This window comes from Hordeum vulgare, chromosome 2H (genome assembly GCF_904849725.1).
Source record: "Hordeum vulgare subsp. vulgare chromosome 2H, MorexV3_pseudomolecules_assembly, whole genome shotgun sequence".
NCBI lineage: Eukaryota > Viridiplantae > Streptophyta > Magnoliopsida > Poales > Poaceae > Hordeum > Hordeum vulgare.
Window position 1 is genome coordinate 648,381,644 of NC_058519.1, and position 18,701 is coordinate 648,400,344.

Consider the following 18,701-nt stretch of genomic DNA (forward strand, 5'->3'; position numbering starts at 1 on the left):
ATATCCGCTAAAAGAGCTCTATGTAAGCGATGGTTCGTTTTGTTCGTTATTACCTATCTGTTTGAACTTTTGTGATCATTTTCCAAACATTCATGGACATTATTTTCAAATTGTTGAACATGCTTTGAATTCATGACCAATTTTTTAAAATCCTGAACATTTTTTAAAATCGGGATTTTTTACAATATGAAAACAGTAATAAAAAATCTTGAACATTTTATGATCTTCCTACATTTTTTAAATAACGGACATTTTATGATTTCTCAAAAAAATCAACTCGCAACTTTCTGAATTCTCACATATTTGTAAATATCGAATTAATTAAAAAACAGAAATATGAAAAAAAAAGGAAATGAAAAAAGCAGGGGGGCATCACACACGTACAAGGGGGTCCATACACGTGCGTATGAAGGAGGACCGAGTGCTTGCTAGAGAGGAAAGAAGAGAAACCCACTGAAACACTGAAGCCTCAACCATTGCGGCACATCTCTGCTTGAGATAATAGCGTGTCTTCTGAATACCACTGTTTTGAACATAGAATACCACTGTTGATTTAACGAAAAGAAATACCACTGTTGTTTCTGATCTAAAATACCAGGTACTCTTACGGTAGTATTCCGGCAAGTCGCGACTGCCCAAACCAACCGACCGGAGAGAGATAAAAGAGGAGGCGCACAACTCCGACAGTGACGGGGAGCCTCTAGTCAGCGTTGCAGACGCCCGTTAAGGATTCGACGCCTTCAGCGTCGCTGGCCTGGGACGGCCCACTAGCAAGCAAGCGAGGTGCTCTTTTTTTTCTGCTGATATAGCAGAAAGAAACGTCCAGATTTTCTTTTTTTCTCGAAAATAACAATAAAAATAAAAAAAAGGTTTACAGATTTCTAAAAAAAGGTTCATCCATCTGAAATATGATATTTTTTAAAAATGTTCATCAAATTGAAAAAAACTTCATTGAAATTGAAACAAATATTCATGCAATTTGGAAAACAATTCATTAAATTTGTAAAATTTCATTAAATTTTAAAATAGATCATAGAAAGTCAGAAAATTTCATGTATTTTTTAAAAACATTAATTGAACTGAAAAAAAAACATAAATATTAAAAAAAAATCATCAGTTTTGTAAAACATCATCCATTCTCACAAATATGTTCATCAATTTGTAAAAATGTTCATCGGTATTTTAAAAAGTTCATAGAATTTAGATATTCATCGATTTTCAGGGAAAAGTTCATTAATTTTAAAAAATGTTCATCGAAATGTTAAAAAGGTTCATCAACATTTGAAAAAGTTCATAAGAATTTGAAGAAAAAGTCCGTCACCCGGCGTCTAATGAGCAGGCCCATTTAAGAACGCTGCAGACGCTAGTTAACAAAATGCACGTTAACTGGCGCCTGCAGGGCAAAATAGGAAATGCCCAGCGGCTGTGTCCCGCCTAAAGCAAGACATAAACACATCTCGCCATAAGAATTCTCTAAAAGGGCTGGCCCATAATCATGTAGTTTAATGTAAACCTGTTTTTGATCGTCAAAATATTGTAAATTCATTTATCCATCAAATTTAATGTACTTCTTTTTGTCTTAAATGTATGCATGGAATTTGAGAAATGTTATCACAGTGTAAAATTTGGGTCTGTGTAATTTAGAAAAATGTAGATAGCATTAGAAAAAAGATGGTAACAATTAAAAATTGTTCACACACTTTGGACAAATGCAAAACGCTATACAATGAAAAAAAATGTAATTCGAAAAATAGCAGTTACATTTAAAAATAAATATTTTTCAAAATTAAATATGTGTGACATTTTAGAAAAACTTGTACTCTCCGTTTTATAATATAAGAGCGTTTATAATACTACATTAGTGTAAAAAATGCTCTTATATTATGAGGCTGAGGGAGTAGAAAATTGTGCATAATCATGTACTTACACATAAATCAGGTTTGTATCGTCTGTGCATTCTTTTTTTATATTCTAAAATATTATAAATTAGTTTATTCCATAACACTTAATGTACTTCGTTTTGTTGTAAATGTCACACAGAATTTACGAAATGTTAACATGGTGTTAATTTTGGGTCGGTGAAATTTAAAAAAAAGTTTGATAGCATTAAAAAATAATTGTGACAGTTAAAAACTGTTCACACCTCTTAAATCGTGACAGTAAAAAATGTTGATATAATTTTGTAAATATGTCATGAGCTAACGTTTTAAACATGTGAACAATTTTTAAATACCATGGACTTTTTGTAATGATACAAACATTTTTAAAGGTTTAGTTAGCAGGCTTTTACACTGCATGAGTTTTTCTTAAATGTATAGTGAACCCTTTTAAAAGTTTAAGTAATTTTTTTGGATATATCTGTTCACAATGTTTTAAAATCAAAGTAAAAGTAAATAGAAATAAAAAGAAAAAGAAGAACAAACAAACGGGACGACTGCTACAGGGTCGGTCCACTATGTAGGCTTCTTGATGATGAGCCGAATTGTACACATGTCTTCTTCCGTCAAGACACATACAACAAGTACCCGAAGAAAAAAACAAAAAATAAAATAAATAAAACCGGACTAGTGTAATAACTCATAGAACGAGCAAAACAAAGAAAGGAGGGAGAAAATGCATTAATGTGCCAGCCCTATACAATATCTCGTCTGCCCTCCCGGCCGGCGAGAGATGCGGCGGCACAAACAACTCTCATCTAATACCTCACGCGTCGCCGCGTCACCCATCAGCGCCCCCGCTAACCATCTTTTGTTTGCAGATTATACCATGTTGTTTTTCAAAGCAAATGGTTTGGGGGCGACTGAGGTGGCAAACCTGTTGGATAGTTATTGCTGGGCGTCGAACCAGCATATCAATGCCAACAAGTCTTCCATATTTTCCAGTAAAAGGCTTCCAGCTAATATCAACGAAGAAAGCAAGGGGCTCTCACACGTCCCTAATGAAACTCGGAATGAAAGGTATTTAGGGATGCCCTCGATGTTGGATCATCTACAACCAGAGCTTTTAAATATTTAAAAGATCGGCTTTCGAATAAAGTTAAAGGGCAAAGTTATTTTCTTCAGCAGTGAAGGAAGCTAGTGTCCCAAGTGGTGCCGGTCTATGCCATGTCCGGTTTAAAACTTTCAAGAGGACTCTGCGAGCACCTGAATAAACTCATACGCCAATTTTGATGGGGAAGTAAGGAAGGTCATTGGAAGCCTGCGTTGGTTTCCTAAAAGGACATGACACAACCAAACTTCATGGGAGGTTTGCATTCAAATATTTTGAACTGTTCAATTTAGCTTTGTTAGCTAAATAGGCATGAAGGATCCCGCAGTCCCATGACACCTTGTGTGCTAGGATTCTCAAAGTAGTTTATTTCCCGTGTGGTACAATCTCGTCACCTGAACTTGGCCACCATTCATTGAAAATTTGGAGAGCAATAATGGAAGAAAGGGATATTCTTTGCCAAGGTCTAATTAGGACGATTGGTGACATATCATCCACCAACATATGGCTTGATAATTGGATCCCCATGAACGAAAACATGAGGACAATAACCTGCTTGTCGGTTGCCCGCCAACTCTTGTATCTGAGCTCATTAACCATACATAATATTCATGGAATCCGGAACTCCTACAATAGTTTTTCCTACCAGCTAATGTTGAAGCCATCATGAGTATACCAATTTCTACTAGACAGGAGACTGATTTTTGGAGTTGGCACTTTGAGAGGAACTGTGACAGCCCGATGCCGACGTTCCAGAAGATTCTCCTTTCTTTCCGTTTTCGTCGTGTGTCTATTTTCTTTTGTCGCATCATCATCGCATCATGCACATCATCTGCATCGCATCGGCATCTCCGTTGTCGCCAGTTTTCAAAAGTTGCATCCGTTGTTAGTTGCCGGTTCTCGTCGTTGTCCGTTCCGAGCCCGACCACACACGCACGCGCCTGCGGCAACGTCAAAATCTTGTTTTCAAAAGTGTGTTTAAAACTTTCCTTGTTTGGGTTGGAACTTGGCGTGCCGTCGTAATACTTGTCACGCCCAAGATGCGACCCTATCCTTAATTTGGCACGACGGCCTCGTCAGGGATAGAAGCGCATCTCGTCGTGTCGCAAGAATGGATATCGTTACAAGTACATGTACTGAAGAGAAGAGGTATATAACAGAGTTGGCTTACACTCGCCATAAGCTACATCAGAGTCACATCAGTACATTACATATTCATCAAGAGTAAGAGCAGGGTCCGACTACGGACGAAAACAAACGAAAAAATAAGAACGACGTCCATCCTTGCTATCCCAGGCTGTCGGCCTGGAACCCATCCTAGATCGATGAAGAAGAAGAAGAAGCAACTCCAAATGAACAATCAACGCGCTCGCGTCAAGTAACCTTTACCTGTACCTGCAACTGGTGTTGTAGTAATCTGTGAGCCACAGGGGACTCAGCAATCTCATTTCCAAAGGTATCAAGACTAGCAAAGCTTAATGGGTGTGACATGGTTAAGTGGTGAGGTTGCAGCAGCGGCTAAGCATTATTTGGTGGCTAACTTACGAGTACAAGAGATAAGAGGGGGGAAGATCTACGCATAGCGGACGTGAACTACGGGTGATCAAATGAATGATCCTGAACACCTACCTACGTCAGACATAACCCCACCATGTCCTCGATCGGAGAAGGAACTCACGAAAGAGACAATCACGGTTACGCACACGGTTGGCATATTTTAATTAAGTTAACTTCAAGTTATCTAGAACCAGTGTTAAACAAAGTTTCCACGTTGCCACATAACCGCGGGCACGGCTTTCCGAAAAGATTTAACCCTGCAGGGGTGCTCCAACTAGTCCATCACAAATTACCACAAGCCGCATAGAAATCCTCAATCACGAAGCTCGCGATCTCGTCGGATTCCCTAGTGGAAAACCTCAACTCTGAGATTACCCAAAGCATCACCAGAATCCCGATGCACAAGATATCTCGTCAAAGGTAAAACTACTCCAGCAAGGTCGTCCGACGTGTCGACGATCCCGATAGGAGCCGTGTATCTCGTTCTCAGGACATGACGTATGGAACTAGCTACGGGTGCCAAACCTCGAGTTTCCCCGTGGTGGCCCCGCAGGCAGACCGTTTGGGACCAACACCATCAGCACTGGCCCCCCTGTTTATGTAAAATTACTCATCGGGTTCATGACGCCCTATGCATTTCAGTGTTAACAGAATTATTATGTTGGACAAATGTAGAACCAATGTTGGGCCTTGCCAGACCAGCTTTAATCTAAAACGAATTATCAAGGGGGTCCCCATAACAACCCCGATCGTGTTAGGAGCGCTCAATTATGGAACATAACACCGGTAGCCGGAAACTAAGGGGGCAAAGGTGGAATAAAACACCAGGCTAGAAAGGCCGAGCCTTCCACCTTTTACCAAGTATATAGGTGCATTAAATTAAATATCATTAATAGGGTGATATAACAAGGAACCCATGTTATCACATGGAAGCAACTACACCTGCAACTAGCAACGCTAACAACATGGATAAGCAAGCAGTAACATAGTCATTCAGTGGTTTGCTAGGTCGAACAGGTTGAAGGTTGTCATGACATGATTGAGAGGCTGATATTTAACAAGTGGTAGGCAACGAGACGTAAGCAGTAGAAATGGTAAAACTAGCATGGCAATGATAGTAATGGTATCTGGGGAAATGGTCATCTTGCCTGAGATCCTGCTTGGAAGAAGAACAACTCCGTGAAGTCGGCGAACCAATGTAGTCGAACGGGTCCTCACATTCCGACACGCTTGCAGAACTCTATCGAGACGAAGCAAACCGGAAACAAACATCAACACAAATATTCACCACACGATGCACAACAGAAATGATGCATGAACAGTTGAATACATGCAAGTCACGGCATGGCAATTCACAACAATCAAACGCTACACATTAAGTGAAGTTCAATATGCAACGAGTTGCATATTGACGAAACTCCACGTTTCATTATTTAGTTCCATCCCGATTAGGTACACGGCAATATTAAACGTTATTAAACATGGCTCGAGGGTGAAGCACAATTAATCTACCTAGCTAGGCATTTTAAATAAGACCGGAAACGACATATAGCATCTCCGAAATGAACCCACATGTTAAATCTTAATTCTGTTCAGATTTGTTCTAATCACATTTTAGGTTTGTGAAACGGCAAAATAAAGTGGTTCACGTGAGTCTACTCGTCGTTCTGGTCCATTTACATATATGGCACATCTCCAACGGAGCTACGAACAAATAGTTACGACCTAAACCGTTGTTATCACATCGACACACAAGCCGACACAAGCCGACACAAACAACACGTTAACAGCCTTAAACATGCATGAGAGTTGGAAATTGTTAATCTAGCCAAGTTTCATATATAACTTGTCTCGATCCGGTGCACGGTCCAAAAGCTACGGGTGTTTGAAAATCGATGCCTTTTTCTGAAAATCACAAAATCCTAGTGCAGCAAAGAAAAGAAATGAGAGGATAAACAAAAATGGGGGAAAGCTAAGATTCGATCCCAGGAGCCCTTGCATAAGGGTTGGCTGCGCTAGCTAACTATACTACTACTGTGTTTGTGATATAGCATAGGATTCTAAGCAGATGTAGTAGCACTTCCACAGGTGCAGGTTAACGCAAAAAGTGCAAAATTATATTGGCACAATTGGGATTCGAACTCAAGACCAACAGAGGGCAACGATGACCAGTTCAGCTATCAAACGAGTTGTGCTAAAGTAGGGACGTTGCACTAGATAAATCATACCCCACGCATACGTGACGAAAACTGAACCTGAAACAGAGGGTCGGGGATGTAGTCCTGGGCGGACGCAGGAGGCGCGGAGAAGGCCAAATCCGACGAAGTTTTATGGAAAAAATGGGTAGCTCCGATCGGGGCGGATCCGCTCCCAGCGGTGGAGCTCCATCCACTGACAGGACGACTGTTGACAGAGGCGGTTATGGCGGGAGCTTCTGAAAACGGGAGACACAAAAAGATTCACAGAGGAGATGGAGGGAGAGAAAGAAGAGAGATGGGAAAGAGGCGACGACGACCCACCGGCGAGAGGTCAGCGAGGGCGGCGGCGCAAGGGAGGTCCGGCAGGAACGAATCCCACGGTCGTTCCCTAGATCCGTGCGGAGGGACGAGGTCTTGCACAGAAGCCCTCCATGGTGTTCCTGCTGCTGCTGCACGGGAAACAAGAGAGGGAGAGAGAGACCTTAGAGAGAGATGGGGAGGGAAACAGAGAGACGAGGAAGCAGGCAAGGGGCAGCCTGGTCCGATGCTTGTGGCTGCCGGCGGGGTTGGCCTCAGGAGCTTGCTCCCTCCGATCCAGATCGGGAGCGCGAGTTGGGGCTCGGGGCTGCTCCTGCTGTTGCTGGCGCGAGGGGAAAATAGAGGAGGCCGTGGGGCACGAAGGGCCCGATCTCCTCGTGATCGACCACGGAACACAGAGAGATGATTGCCTCGATCCACTCGGGATCGAGTAGGAGGCCGAATGCTGCGGGGTTGGTCGGGCGCGGAAAGAAAGGAGGTGGGTGGCGGCGCGTGGAGGATCGAATGGATGTGACATCCTAGGGTTAGGGTAGGCTGGGCTAGTTTGCATACAAATAGCAAACGGGTCTAAATGAGGTCTAATTAGAGCCCTCCGATTCTAGATCGGACGGTTAATATAAATAGGTTAGGGAGATCAATTGACAAACCGAAGGCGGTTTGTGGTAAAACAGGGTTGATCCGGACCCAACGGTTACGACCGTGTGTTTCGGGTACCGGGAGGTTTTCGGACTAGGTTGCGTGTAGGGTCGGTGCACTATGCAGAGAGGCTAGGCGGAGATGAGAGGGAAAACGGGCATCCCGGCAACGAGATTTAAAATACCGGAAAACGTCCAACGATAGACTGAGTACGGTGCCGCTACGGTCGATTGTTCGGGTACCAGACGGACTTCGATTGCGATGAAACTTGATAGGCGGCCTAGTTACAACTAATTACGACCGCACGCCAAGTTCCAACCCAAACAGGGAAAGTTTTAAAACACACTTTTGAAAACAAGATTTTGACGTTGCCGCGGGCGCGTGCGTGTGTGGTCGGGCTCGGAACGGACAACGACGAGAACCGGCAACTAACAACGGATGCAACTTTTGAAAACTGGCGACAACGGAGATGCCGATGCAATGCAGATGATGCGACAAAAGAAAATAGACACACGACGAAAACATAAAGAAAGGGGAATCTTCTGGATCGTCGGCATCGGGCTGTCACAGGAACATATTTCCCCGTGAAGTCCTCGTACAGATGCTTGCAAACACCAAATGAAGGCGCAAATCATGGCTCAAGAGCCGCGCCAGCACTTCCAATTCCAATGGGGCGGCAAAGGAAGGACGATGGAAGAAGCTTTGGCATATGCAGGTCCTCGGGAAGATTCGAAATTTCCTACGGAGACTATCAAAGCAAGCAATCCCCACCGAACATGTTCGCAAAACGTTTGAAAATGTCCCACACTGATAATTGTCAGTTATGCGGAGCTACAGATTCTTGGCGTCATTCTTTGCTTGAGTGCTCGTCTTCGAGATGCATTTGGGCCTTGACCCATAAGGATCTCACTGAACATCTAATTGCCACAACCAAACCATCAGCGAAGCAGTGGATGTTTGCGATGATTGAAGCACTCTCACATGATCAATTTTTGCTATTGCCATTCACGGTTTGGGCCACATGGTCAGCGAGGTGAAAGGTGATTCACGAATCAAATTTCCAGAACCACCGTGCTACTCACCTCTTTGTGTAGTGTTTCATATCAGAGTTGCAAGAGATCAGAGAAGTTACGAATAACACAGTTCGTGTGCCGTCAACCAGGTAACCCCAAAAGTGGAAACCTCCGATAGCAGGTATGGTCAAAATCAACATTGTTGGAGGGAACATGATGACACCACTTGTGCTTCTGCCGCCGCTGTGTGGAGGGACAACCTAGGCCGGTTCCTAGGCTCCTCGTCGTTGGTATGTACTAAAATCATAGCCCCTTCTTGTTTGGAGACCTTAGCTTGCCGAAAAGCTCAAGCACTAGCCTTGGACCTAGATCTTCGCAAAATTATTATTGCATGCCACAACAAAGGGGTAGTGGAGGGCATAAAAGCATGCTGCTCGTGGCAAGAACGACACTATCTTTCATGAGATCAAGGAGAATCAAATGCTTTTCCAAGTCCGTGATATTGTATACTCACTTCGTTCCAAAATAAGTCTCTCAAAATGAATGAGATCAAGGAAAATCAAATATTTTTTCAGGTCCGTGATATTGTATACTCACTTCGTTCCAAAATAAGTCTCTCAACATATTAGTACTCTCTCCGTCTTAAAATTCTTGTCTTAGGTTTGTCTAGACATGGATATATTTAGTCATGTTTTAGTATTTAGATATACATCCATTTATGGACAGACCTAATATAAGAACCTTAGGACGAAGAGAGTATATAGTTGAGATACTTATTTTAGACGAAGGGAGTACGAAGGAAAAAAAACAAACAAAAGAAAGCTCATAATTTGGTTAAATTTTCAGTTTTGCTTGGCAGGGGTCGCCATGGGTGGCTTGAATACCTTTTGATGATCAATATAAAGCGTTTTATTACCTCCCTAAAAATAAAGCGTTTTATTACCGATCATCAAAAAAGAAAAAGAAAAAAACGCGCCGCCGCGTCACGGAAGCTTCGAGAGCCGGCACGCGACCAAAACCCGAATTCCCCTTCCCCTCTCGCCCACGGGATTTCCTCCTCCTCTTCTTCCCCGCCTCCTCAGATCCATCAACCCATCCATCCATCCGTTTTACCATCCGGTCCGGCCGCCATCGCCGTCCGTTCGTCTGACCCCCACCTCCCCTCTCCGCCTTCTCGCTCGCAGGGGCCGCAGGCGATTCGATTCGACCCGACCCGATCCCGTTCGGTCCATGGCGACGGCTGCGGCGGCGCTCGCGGTGACGGACGAGCTGGCCCTGCCGCTCCGCGCGGTGGCGGACCTGGCGGCCGCCGCCGGGGTCTCGCGGGAGGAGGTCGTCGTCATCACGCAGTGCGCCACGCTCGGTAACACCCTCCTTCACCCCCTGCTAGTGCTACCCAACCCCAAGCCGCCGCGCCCGCGCGTACGCGCTATGCTAGGGTTAGGGCCCGCGCCCATCTTTCAGATTGTAAAACCAGACAAGAGGGCGGATGATATTTCTCGAGCACTAGTTTCCCATCAGATTTTGTTTTGGATTGCCCCTTGCTAGCCCGAGTTATTCTACATACGAGTATACGACAATCTTTGCTAACCCGAGCGCTGCTCTACGCATGCTAGTCCTAATTTGGTCTTAAGGTGGTAATTTTTTCTTAAGGGATAGGTTACGATCAGATTTGGGGTTGCCCCTTCCTTATCAGCGCACCGCCTGTGTGCTGGTCCTAATTTGGTCTTGTGTTGCAGCTTCGCCGCAGTTCAGTTTCAATCAATTTATGCGCACTTCTGAATTCCTGATATGCTTGATTAGAGTTTACCTTTGCCTTGCATGCTAATTGGCCAGTTCTTAGGTGTCGCTCTACCTGTCCATCTTTAAAATATAAGAATACACACAAAACACATACTCGCTACCAATTGAGAAACGGGAAACAAAAAAGTAGGTTGGTATTTTCGTTATAATTGCGAAAGAAATTGAGGGAAAATTTGTTCCCTATGAGGCTACCCATTGATGTACTTTAATGTTTTCCCATACACACTATGTAATTTAGTCAGAATCTGTAGTGTCAACAGACCATCCATTGTGTCTCAGAAGCTGGGGAAGTAAACACTTAGTTTAGTAAGTTGGATTTGTTTTTTATTATGCTATGCTTTAATATGCCATATCCTTGTATAAAATATTAAAATTCATTTTGTTATAAGTCTGATTTATACATTTATTGTCTAAACGGGTCAGGTGGGAAGTTGCCTTTTGATGACGCGTCCGTGGGTTCTGTTCTTTCTGTCATAAAAAATGTGGAGAGCTTTGGGGATAAGTTGGTTGCTGAAATTAGCCGAGTGCTGAAAGCTGGTGGAATTGTGCTGGTACAGAGCTTCACACCCTCCACTGATCAGAAGGTAAATTATGTGTCTGTTTTTGCTCATATCCACTGTCTTGTAATGTTAAATTCAGCACAAACTGATTTTCTATTTGCCTCTGCATTAGCCAAACAATTATATCGAGCGCCAGCTACTCATGGGTGGTTTTGTTGAAGTGCAAGCTTCTGCTACAAGCTCGCAGGATAGCGTGCAATCTGTTACCGTGAGTATGCCACACCTTGTTAAGGCTGCTGTGTGTGCATGCTATTTCTCTATTGACGAGTCTTGACTCTGATCACTTGCAGATCAAGGCAAAGAAGCCATCCTGGAGTATGGGCTCATCCTTCCCCCTGAAGAAAGCAGTAAGGGCTCTTCCAAAGATTGAAATTGACGATGATGACGAACTGATTGATGAAGACAGCCTCTTGACCGAGGAGGACTTGAAGAAACCACAGCTTCCAGTTGGTATAGCCAACAAACCCTCCTACTCTGTTTAACTTTGTGAAGATGTTCAGTTTAGGTTTAGATGCCTATAAAATGGTTGGCTGTTGTTTCATCAGTTGGAGATTGTGAGGTGGGAGCCACAAAGAAGGCATGCAAGAACTGCAGTTGTGGCAGGGCCGAGGCTGAGCAGAAGGTGGAGAAGCTGGGGCTGACTGCAGAACAGATCGATAACCCTGTGTCAGCTTGTGGCAGTGTAAGTACAATATCTTCTTTGTAGACATACAATGCCACTGGTGATCTCCATTAGGCCTTGTTCGGTTCCTTCAGATTTGAAGGGGTTTGGAGGGGATTTAGAGGGATTAAATCCCCTACAAGTCAAATTCCACCTCAATCCCCTCCGATCCTCTCCAATTCCCTCTTGGGAGGGATTAACCGAACAAGCCTTTAGTTGTTGCATGCGGGTAGTCAACTGAATATCTAACATTATTCTCTGTGAATGTGCAATTTCAGTGTGGGTTGGGCGACGCGTTCCGATGCAGCACCTGCCCATACAGAGGCCTGGCACCGTTCAAGTTGGGCGAGAAGGTAACCAAGTACTCTCTTCCACTCTAGCCAGACTCACAAAGAGAGCTCCAGGTTATGGGTTGAGCTTCTTTCGACGCGCTATGCTTGCTGACTCCTCTCTTTTCTCTCCAGGTTACCTTGTCTGATAACTTCCTCTCAGCCGACATATGATGACGGACGACAAGCCGCGGATATGAAATGCGCCTTGTTCGATTTGTTGGTTCTTTAGGAATATATCTATGTATGGTTTTTCGTGGTGATGGTGGCGATTACAGCAGAAGAAGAGTGTGTTTGGAGTAGTAGCTTGTGCTAGCATGTCGTGCGCGGTGTCCTTGCAGTCAGTTCCCTCATCTAACGTAGGTTAAAGTGGGGGTTGGATCGTGTGTGCGCCTCTCTGTTCGGCAACAAGATTACGTGCATGTAATTTGACTGTGAAACATACAGTATGATGGAAAGACTTTGTTTTGCTACATGTTTCTTTTTCTTTACTCCAATCTGGTTTATACTGGTGCTACATCATTGTTACTCCCTCCATGTACTAATACAAGGCCATTTCATATTTTTATGTCTAACTTTGACCACAAACAAAATATGAGTTACATACCATAAAAATTATCTCATTGGATGCACATTTGAAATAATTTCTCAATGATACATTTTTTATAACACAATCCATATTTTGTTGATCAAAATTATAAGTCAAAGTTGACACGAGAAACGAAGTCGGCCTTTTATATAAAAATAAAGGAAGTATAACAAATGGGTCCCAACCAGATATAGGGTAACTCAACCCTACACAAAGGGGAAATCATAAAAAAAATCTTGCACAAGCCGGCATCTGTTTCTGTTTGCTTTTTTGCCGGAAAAAGTTGAGAACAAACCTTGACCTCGTAGAGGAAAGTTAAATCTAACCTGAATTTTGAATCTTGAACATTAGCACTTCAAAACTTGTTGATCCCGGTCTATTCTAAACCAAGTTTCGGCTCGGTCAAGTGAGCAGTTGGAGGTTTCTTTGCTTCTTTTTTTTTTTTTTTTTTGCAGTTGGAGGTTTCTTTGGTGGTTGTCTGGTTGATGATGCTAAAGGAAAGGCATCCACAATTTCACGCTGTTTTTTGATGGGGACAATTTCATGCTGTTTGTTGGGAGCATTTGACGGGCCATCTATGTGGTCGTGTGAGTGGATCGTTTCCAGAGTGTTTGTATTGATTTTGGTCCGGTTTTTCATAAGTCAACCGGTCAAATCTCTTTTTCTTAATTAATCGGTGAAACAATCCTTTTGCCTCCGTTTTGAAGAGAAAAACTTGTGCCGTTTTCGATGCGAGAACAAGGAAAATAAAAAGACGACCGGCCCATACGGATTATAGTCCTAGGACCGGCCGGCCCGGTTGGGGCCTTAACGAAAAAGGACCCTCCGACCTGGGACTGGGAATCGTCGTCCACCTCTTTGTTTGCTTTGCTTTGGTTCCTCTCCCTCTCCCTCTCCCTCTCGGTCACGCACGCACCGGGGGGTGTCTAAATATTTTAACTTTTCTCTCGCCGCTTCGCTTTCCTCCCACTTTCCTCGATTCCTTCGTCGCCCACTCGTGGTCTCGTGGTCCATCCATCCATCCGCCGGCGACGGACGGACGGACGGACACGCGCCTCGATTGCTCCTCTTCCTCGCCCCCTTCCGCCCGCGCAAGCTTCTGACCGCCCCCAGACCCCGCCGCCGGCGGATCTGCTCCGGCGATGGGGGAGCAGCAGCAGCAGGAGCCGCTCCTCGAGGTTCGCCGCCCTCTTCCCTCTCCGTCTCCTCTCTCCAAACACGCTCGCGCGCGAATCGGTGGGGGCCGCCAACGGTTTCGAGCTCCCTCGCCCGTCCCCGTACCCGTGTGCGCGATTCGACCGCCCCGTACGCTCGCTGTCGTCCCGTCTGTCGGACCCCTTCCGTTCCGTGATGAGCAGAGCAGCATGGGTCCTCTGCTCTGCTCTGCTCTATGCAACTCATGAAACAAAATTCCTTCCCTGCTAGTATTAGGCCGACCGTTTTGCTACCAAGATTGCTCGCTCATGCTCCCGCAGAATCGGGCTTTGGTGCTGTCAATTTGGCTCGAGATTGCGCTAGGCTCTAGTATGTAACTAGGGAAGGTCACCGCTTCAGCATACTTACTGCAAAGTGCATTTAGACAGAGAAATTTTGGGCATATATTTACCTGTAGGCTGACTTACTTAGAGCATGGTTAATAATATAGCCAACAATCGGCTATAAGGAGTTGCTATGTCAGATAGAGCCAACCTAATAGCCGGCGAATACAATAGTAAGTTTTAGATGTGTATTACTTTAGTAGTATTTGGCCCACCTTACAATCTCACAAAGTGTCTTGGGTCTCGTGTTGCGGCTGGCTACTCACCAAGAGCCTGCTTCTCTTCTCTCTCCTCCAACTAAGCAATGATATCATATTTTAATCCTTATAGCCTGCTTATGTCACCTTATTGTACTTGCTCTTACTACTCCCTCCATTCCTAAATATAAGTCTTTGTAGAGATTTCATTAGAGGACTACATACGGAGCAAAATGAATGAATATATACTCTAAAATATGTCTACATACATTCGCACGTAGCCTTTTAGTGGAACCTCTAAAAAGACTTATATTTAGGAACAGACGGAGTATATACTTCTTCAGATATGCAGCGGGTAGCTGCAAAGGGAGTAGCTGTAAAGTATGGAGAATTTCATATCAAAATTGCTCCTGTGCTATCAGCCTCAATAGATCAGGGCGGTGTTTTCAGTTCCTGTTGCTTGGATTGTGAACTGAGGCACCGAGTGCACTAGTCTCTTGACACGGCCCATTAGTGGAAACCCGTTTTACACATGTAAATTCCAATGCTTTATTTCATAGCTCACCAATATAAACTAAATTCCTTAAAACTCCAATTATTGTGTGGATAGATTACTGCATTCCCCTGTTACCAAGGCCACCAATAATTGTTTCTTCGGTCAAAGTTACTCTGTAAAGATTGATATTTGTGTGGCCTGTGGATTAAATAAACAATGACCATTCATGACTCGCCAATCCTATGCTCCTGAGTTAGCAACACAAAGGATGACACAACGTAAATAGTTTAGTTTGCTAATCTATCTTGCAGCAATTCTCTAATCACCATCCTCCTTCTGTTTAGGTAGAACAATGTGTCACGTCCATACCAGAAGATCATGAAGCCACTTGCTGGGGCTGCGGTCTTCGGCTTGTATTTTCAAGTTATTCACCTGTCTATAAGTGTGGCTGGTGTGGAGCAGTCACCCAAAGCAACCAAACTTCAAGAAAACCTGACACAGTATGCTTTTCTCATTGGAGGCGTTTCCGGGATGGGTTTTTTGTGACTGTGCTTGTCCTCTTCATGCTCTTCGTTATATGTAAGTTCTAAATCTCTTACTATCAGTTTCTCACATGAGGAATTCTCTGTGCTTATCTGTTCATTCAAGTAATTTGTGGTTCTAATATGTTTGAAGTGTTCCATAGCACTGATTTTCTTTTCTTTTCGCCGTTTAACAGGTGGTGGGGTCTGGGCGGTGTATCCAGTTGTTTTCTCAATCAGCATCTTCTGTGGCATCTTTCACTGCACAGTAGCAGCTCTCTTATCTATATTTACAATTGCAAGTTATTGTTTGGCCTCTTTCAGGTCTGCTGGCACACCGGCAGGCATACGATGGGGAAGCTATCCCATGGTTGGAAAAAATTATCTTGAGAACTATACATTCTGTACATATTGTAGTAAACCTAAGCCCCCAAGAGCACATCACTGCCGATCTTGTAAAACATGTGTGGTGGACATGGATCATCATTGCCCATTTGTAAGTTGAATAAATTTCACCAGAATCGTGTCTTGATATATTTTGCACTCTGTTGTATCATGAATTGTTTACTAATTAGTTTTTTCATGTTTTATTTGCCTTGTTGTGTTCATCTGCAGATTGGGAACTGTGTGGGAGCTTCAAATCACCGAGCTTTTGTCATTTTTCTCATCTCTGTGGTCACGAGTTGCAGTTATGCTGCTATTATGACCATTTATGCAAGTTATCATATATGGCCCCCTCTAGTGTTTCCAAATGTATCATCATATGGTCAAATGGGTTCTAAGAAAGTACTGATGGAGATCATTACTAGCGTGGCCAGTTCTGCATTCTTCTTATCAGCAAGGGGTATAATTCTGGTATATCTTGCATTTGCCAGTCTATCAGTTAATGCGGGTATAGCTGTGTTGCTGTGCCAGCAACTTAGCTTAATATATGAAGGAAATACATATCTTAGCCATATAAGCTCACCAACTGATATTCATGGAGAGAGAGGATCGCGAAATCTTGTTCGATTTTTTGGGTGCCCCTACCCTCTTTCTAGACTATTGTTGGGCTACACCAACACTGGCAAGTTGCAGGACAATTCAGGCTCAAAACTTCTTTAGAGGTATGCATCCCATTTCTTCAAGCAATGTTTACTTACCTGGTGTCGTCGTGTCATCCTTTCCTATGTAGACCCGCTCTTGCATGCACAAGATAAATTTCATTTCAGTTGTCCCACTTTTGTTAAGTTGATATACAGTATACTCCACTTTTGAGCTGATGTATGAACGACTTTGTGGTTTCGGAACCGGGGAGGAGCCTCCCTGTTCTTCTTCTAATTTTTTTTTTGTCTCCACTCGGCCTCATCAAATGCATAGATTCGGTATTCTACATTATGAGCTTCCAAGGCCTCTTTGCCAATTCCACTTTTACATATTTTAATTATGTAGACTAGTCCATGAAAATAAAGTAAATAATTAATTGATCAGCTATAAATATTATTCAAAGTGTTCTTTCAAGATTGGTGGTGGATACACCAGTATGCACTATATTTCAATACTATTCAAACTGTTTTGCCAGCCTTCAGGACTGTATATTGATAACTATGAATTCCCATCTAGATTATGTAATTAATGTATCCCTTCTAAAATATCATAGCGTTCATGCGAATGACAGATCTTTGCTGATTTTACAAACCTGTCTGGCAGAATTTGGTAAATTGATTAGACCAAGGGAATATGTTTGAAGGTTTCATTGTGTGAGTTACTGAGCAATATAATGGATAAAATGGTTATTTTTTAATAGTAAATTTACCTGACCACTGCGTACAGAAGCTAGTTAGAAGGCATCTGGGCATAGTACTAATGGTTCCTCAGTTTCTGTTTTCATGAACACATCAATCATGGCATTTTGTGATCCTTAGAATCGTAGACTGAAACAGAGGCTTTGTTTACATGCAGGTTCCAGTGCTAGTATCTGCACTTCGCTAGTCGAGTAATGATGCTTGGTTCTGGATTTCTGCTGGCCAACAGCCTCTGTCCAACTGAAGCCAGTGATGTAAAATAGCAGTGATGTACAATACATGATAATTCCTATAATCTAGAAGGGGGCTTTGTTACAAAGATTTTGTTTTGGATTCAGTAGTAGTGAAATGGCTGTCTTCAGGTGGATGTTTCACTGGCATTGGTTTATTTGAACAGTTTCAGCTGATGGTGGAATACAGTTTGGTCCTATGTGCTCATTTCCTACACACAATCTTGCCCCTCTGATGGTCAGGCAATGAGTTGCAGTATCCGGATTCTGGAATTCTGATAGTGATGCAGTTTTTGTTCCTTAAGACAGATGGACATCTTTTATGCTTGGGTGGCGCTCCAGTAGAAATCATGGTCAAGAAATGAAGATTAATTACGATTGCTGTGAAGGCGCAGAATGCTTGGACCACATCTCTTGGCTGTCAAAAGATACTGACATGTATAGGAAAAGAAACCACACACCCTTGTTTTTTTTAACCATTTATTTACACTGAAGTAGCCTTGGTGACCATGGTGGTGAACTCCATACAACAGGATTACCTGTGTTGTACACAGCGTGGTGAAAGCGGGCTCCCCATTAGGCGTCATGTTTGGTTTTTAACAACCCCTGATATTATTTGTATTGGTGATAATGTCGAGTCTTAAATAATGAGGTGTGATTTCTTAAAAAAAGAAGCACAAATGGACCTCACCTTATAGTCTGCTTAGGGCATCTCCAATGTTGACCCTCAAACCCTTTGCATCAGTCCAGACCGCGAAAAGGGACCGCGAAAAGGTATTAGTCCGCTTGATGTGGTAGCAGAAGGGCGGGGAGGGGTTGCGGGAGTCCGGGTAGCATCCACGTTGGACTCTGACACCTCATACACCCTTCAGCCCAAGAGGCGACACCTCATACACCCTTCAGCCCAAGTACATCTCCGGACGCCACATAGGCATTGTCCGGTGTTGTCAACCCCCAAGCCGTTTGTAACCAGGTACACTTTGCCACCCTGTCGACGACCTCTATGGCGGCCATCACATCCGACAAATTCAGAATTGTATAAAACTCGTAATACCTTAACACAATATTTTAACTTCATAAAGGTAACTAAAGGAATTATAATAAAGATTGTGAATATGGAGCTACAGAACCGTTAGGTCAAAACCTGTTAACTATTTTAGGAATCCAACTAAAGAGTTACCGGGAGAGAAGAGTCGTAAGCTCTGTTGCGTTAAAGGCACATTTATCACGTTTCCCGAATGTTAATATTTATCGGACTATATGTTTCTTTCAGAACCCGAGGC

The 18,701-nt window shown here is 43.4% G+C and overlaps 2 protein-coding genes across 2 annotated transcripts; both read left to right on the plus strand.

Annotated features, from left to right (window-relative positions):
- The first annotated feature begins 9,703 nt into the window (after window positions 1-9,703).
- Window positions 9,704-12,536, plus strand: LOC123428369 (anamorsin homolog). The gene is made up of 7 exons (XM_045112567.1): window positions 9,704-10,073; window positions 10,937-11,097; window positions 11,186-11,281; window positions 11,364-11,523; window positions 11,619-11,755; window positions 12,013-12,087; window positions 12,199-12,536. The coding sequence occupies exons 1-7, from the start codon at window positions 9,941-9,943 to the stop codon at window positions 12,235-12,237; spliced, it is 801 nt and encodes a 266-aa protein (XP_044968502.1). The 5' UTR covers window positions 9,704-9,940; the 3' UTR covers window positions 12,238-12,536.
- A 1,073-nt stretch (window positions 12,537-13,609) lies between these two features.
- On the plus strand, window positions 13,610-18,063 carry LOC123428370 (protein S-acyltransferase 11). Its single transcript, XM_045112568.1, has 5 exons — window positions 13,610-13,830; window positions 15,228-15,462; window positions 15,602-15,900; window positions 16,020-16,510; window positions 17,346-18,063. Exons 1-4 carry the CDS (start codon window positions 13,795-13,797, stop codon window positions 16,506-16,508), a joined length of 1,059 nt encoding a protein of 352 aa, XP_044968503.1. The 5' UTR covers window positions 13,610-13,794; the 3' UTR covers window positions 16,509-16,510; window positions 17,346-18,063.
- The last annotated feature ends 638 nt before the right edge of the window (window positions 18,064-18,701 follow it).

Excerpts from the sequence above, each read along its gene's own strand:
- LOC123428369 (XM_045112567.1), top strand. The coding sequence starts at position 9,941 with ATGGCGACGGCTGCGGCGGCGCTCGCGGTGACGGACGAGCTGGCCCTG. Across the intron at positions 10,074-10,936 it reads CACGCAGTGCGCCACGCTCG|GTGGGAAGTTGCCTTTTGAT; the intron begins GTAACACCCTCC and ends TAAACGGGTCAG. Across the intron at positions 11,282-11,363 it reads ATAGCGTGCAATCTGTTACC|ATCAAGGCAAAGAAGCCATC; the intron begins GTGAGTATGCCA and ends GATCACTTGCAG.
- LOC123428370 (XM_045112568.1), top strand. The coding sequence starts at position 13,795 with ATGGGGGAGCAGCAGCAGCAGGAGCCGCTCCTCGAG. Across the intron at positions 13,831-15,227 it reads AGCAGGAGCCGCTCCTCGAG|GTAGAACAATGTGTCACGTC; the intron begins GTTCGCCGCCCT and ends CCTTCTGTTTAG. Across the intron at positions 15,463-15,601 it reads CTTCATGCTCTTCGTTATAT|GTGGTGGGGTCTGGGCGGTG; the intron begins GTAAGTTCTAAA and ends GCCGTTTAACAG.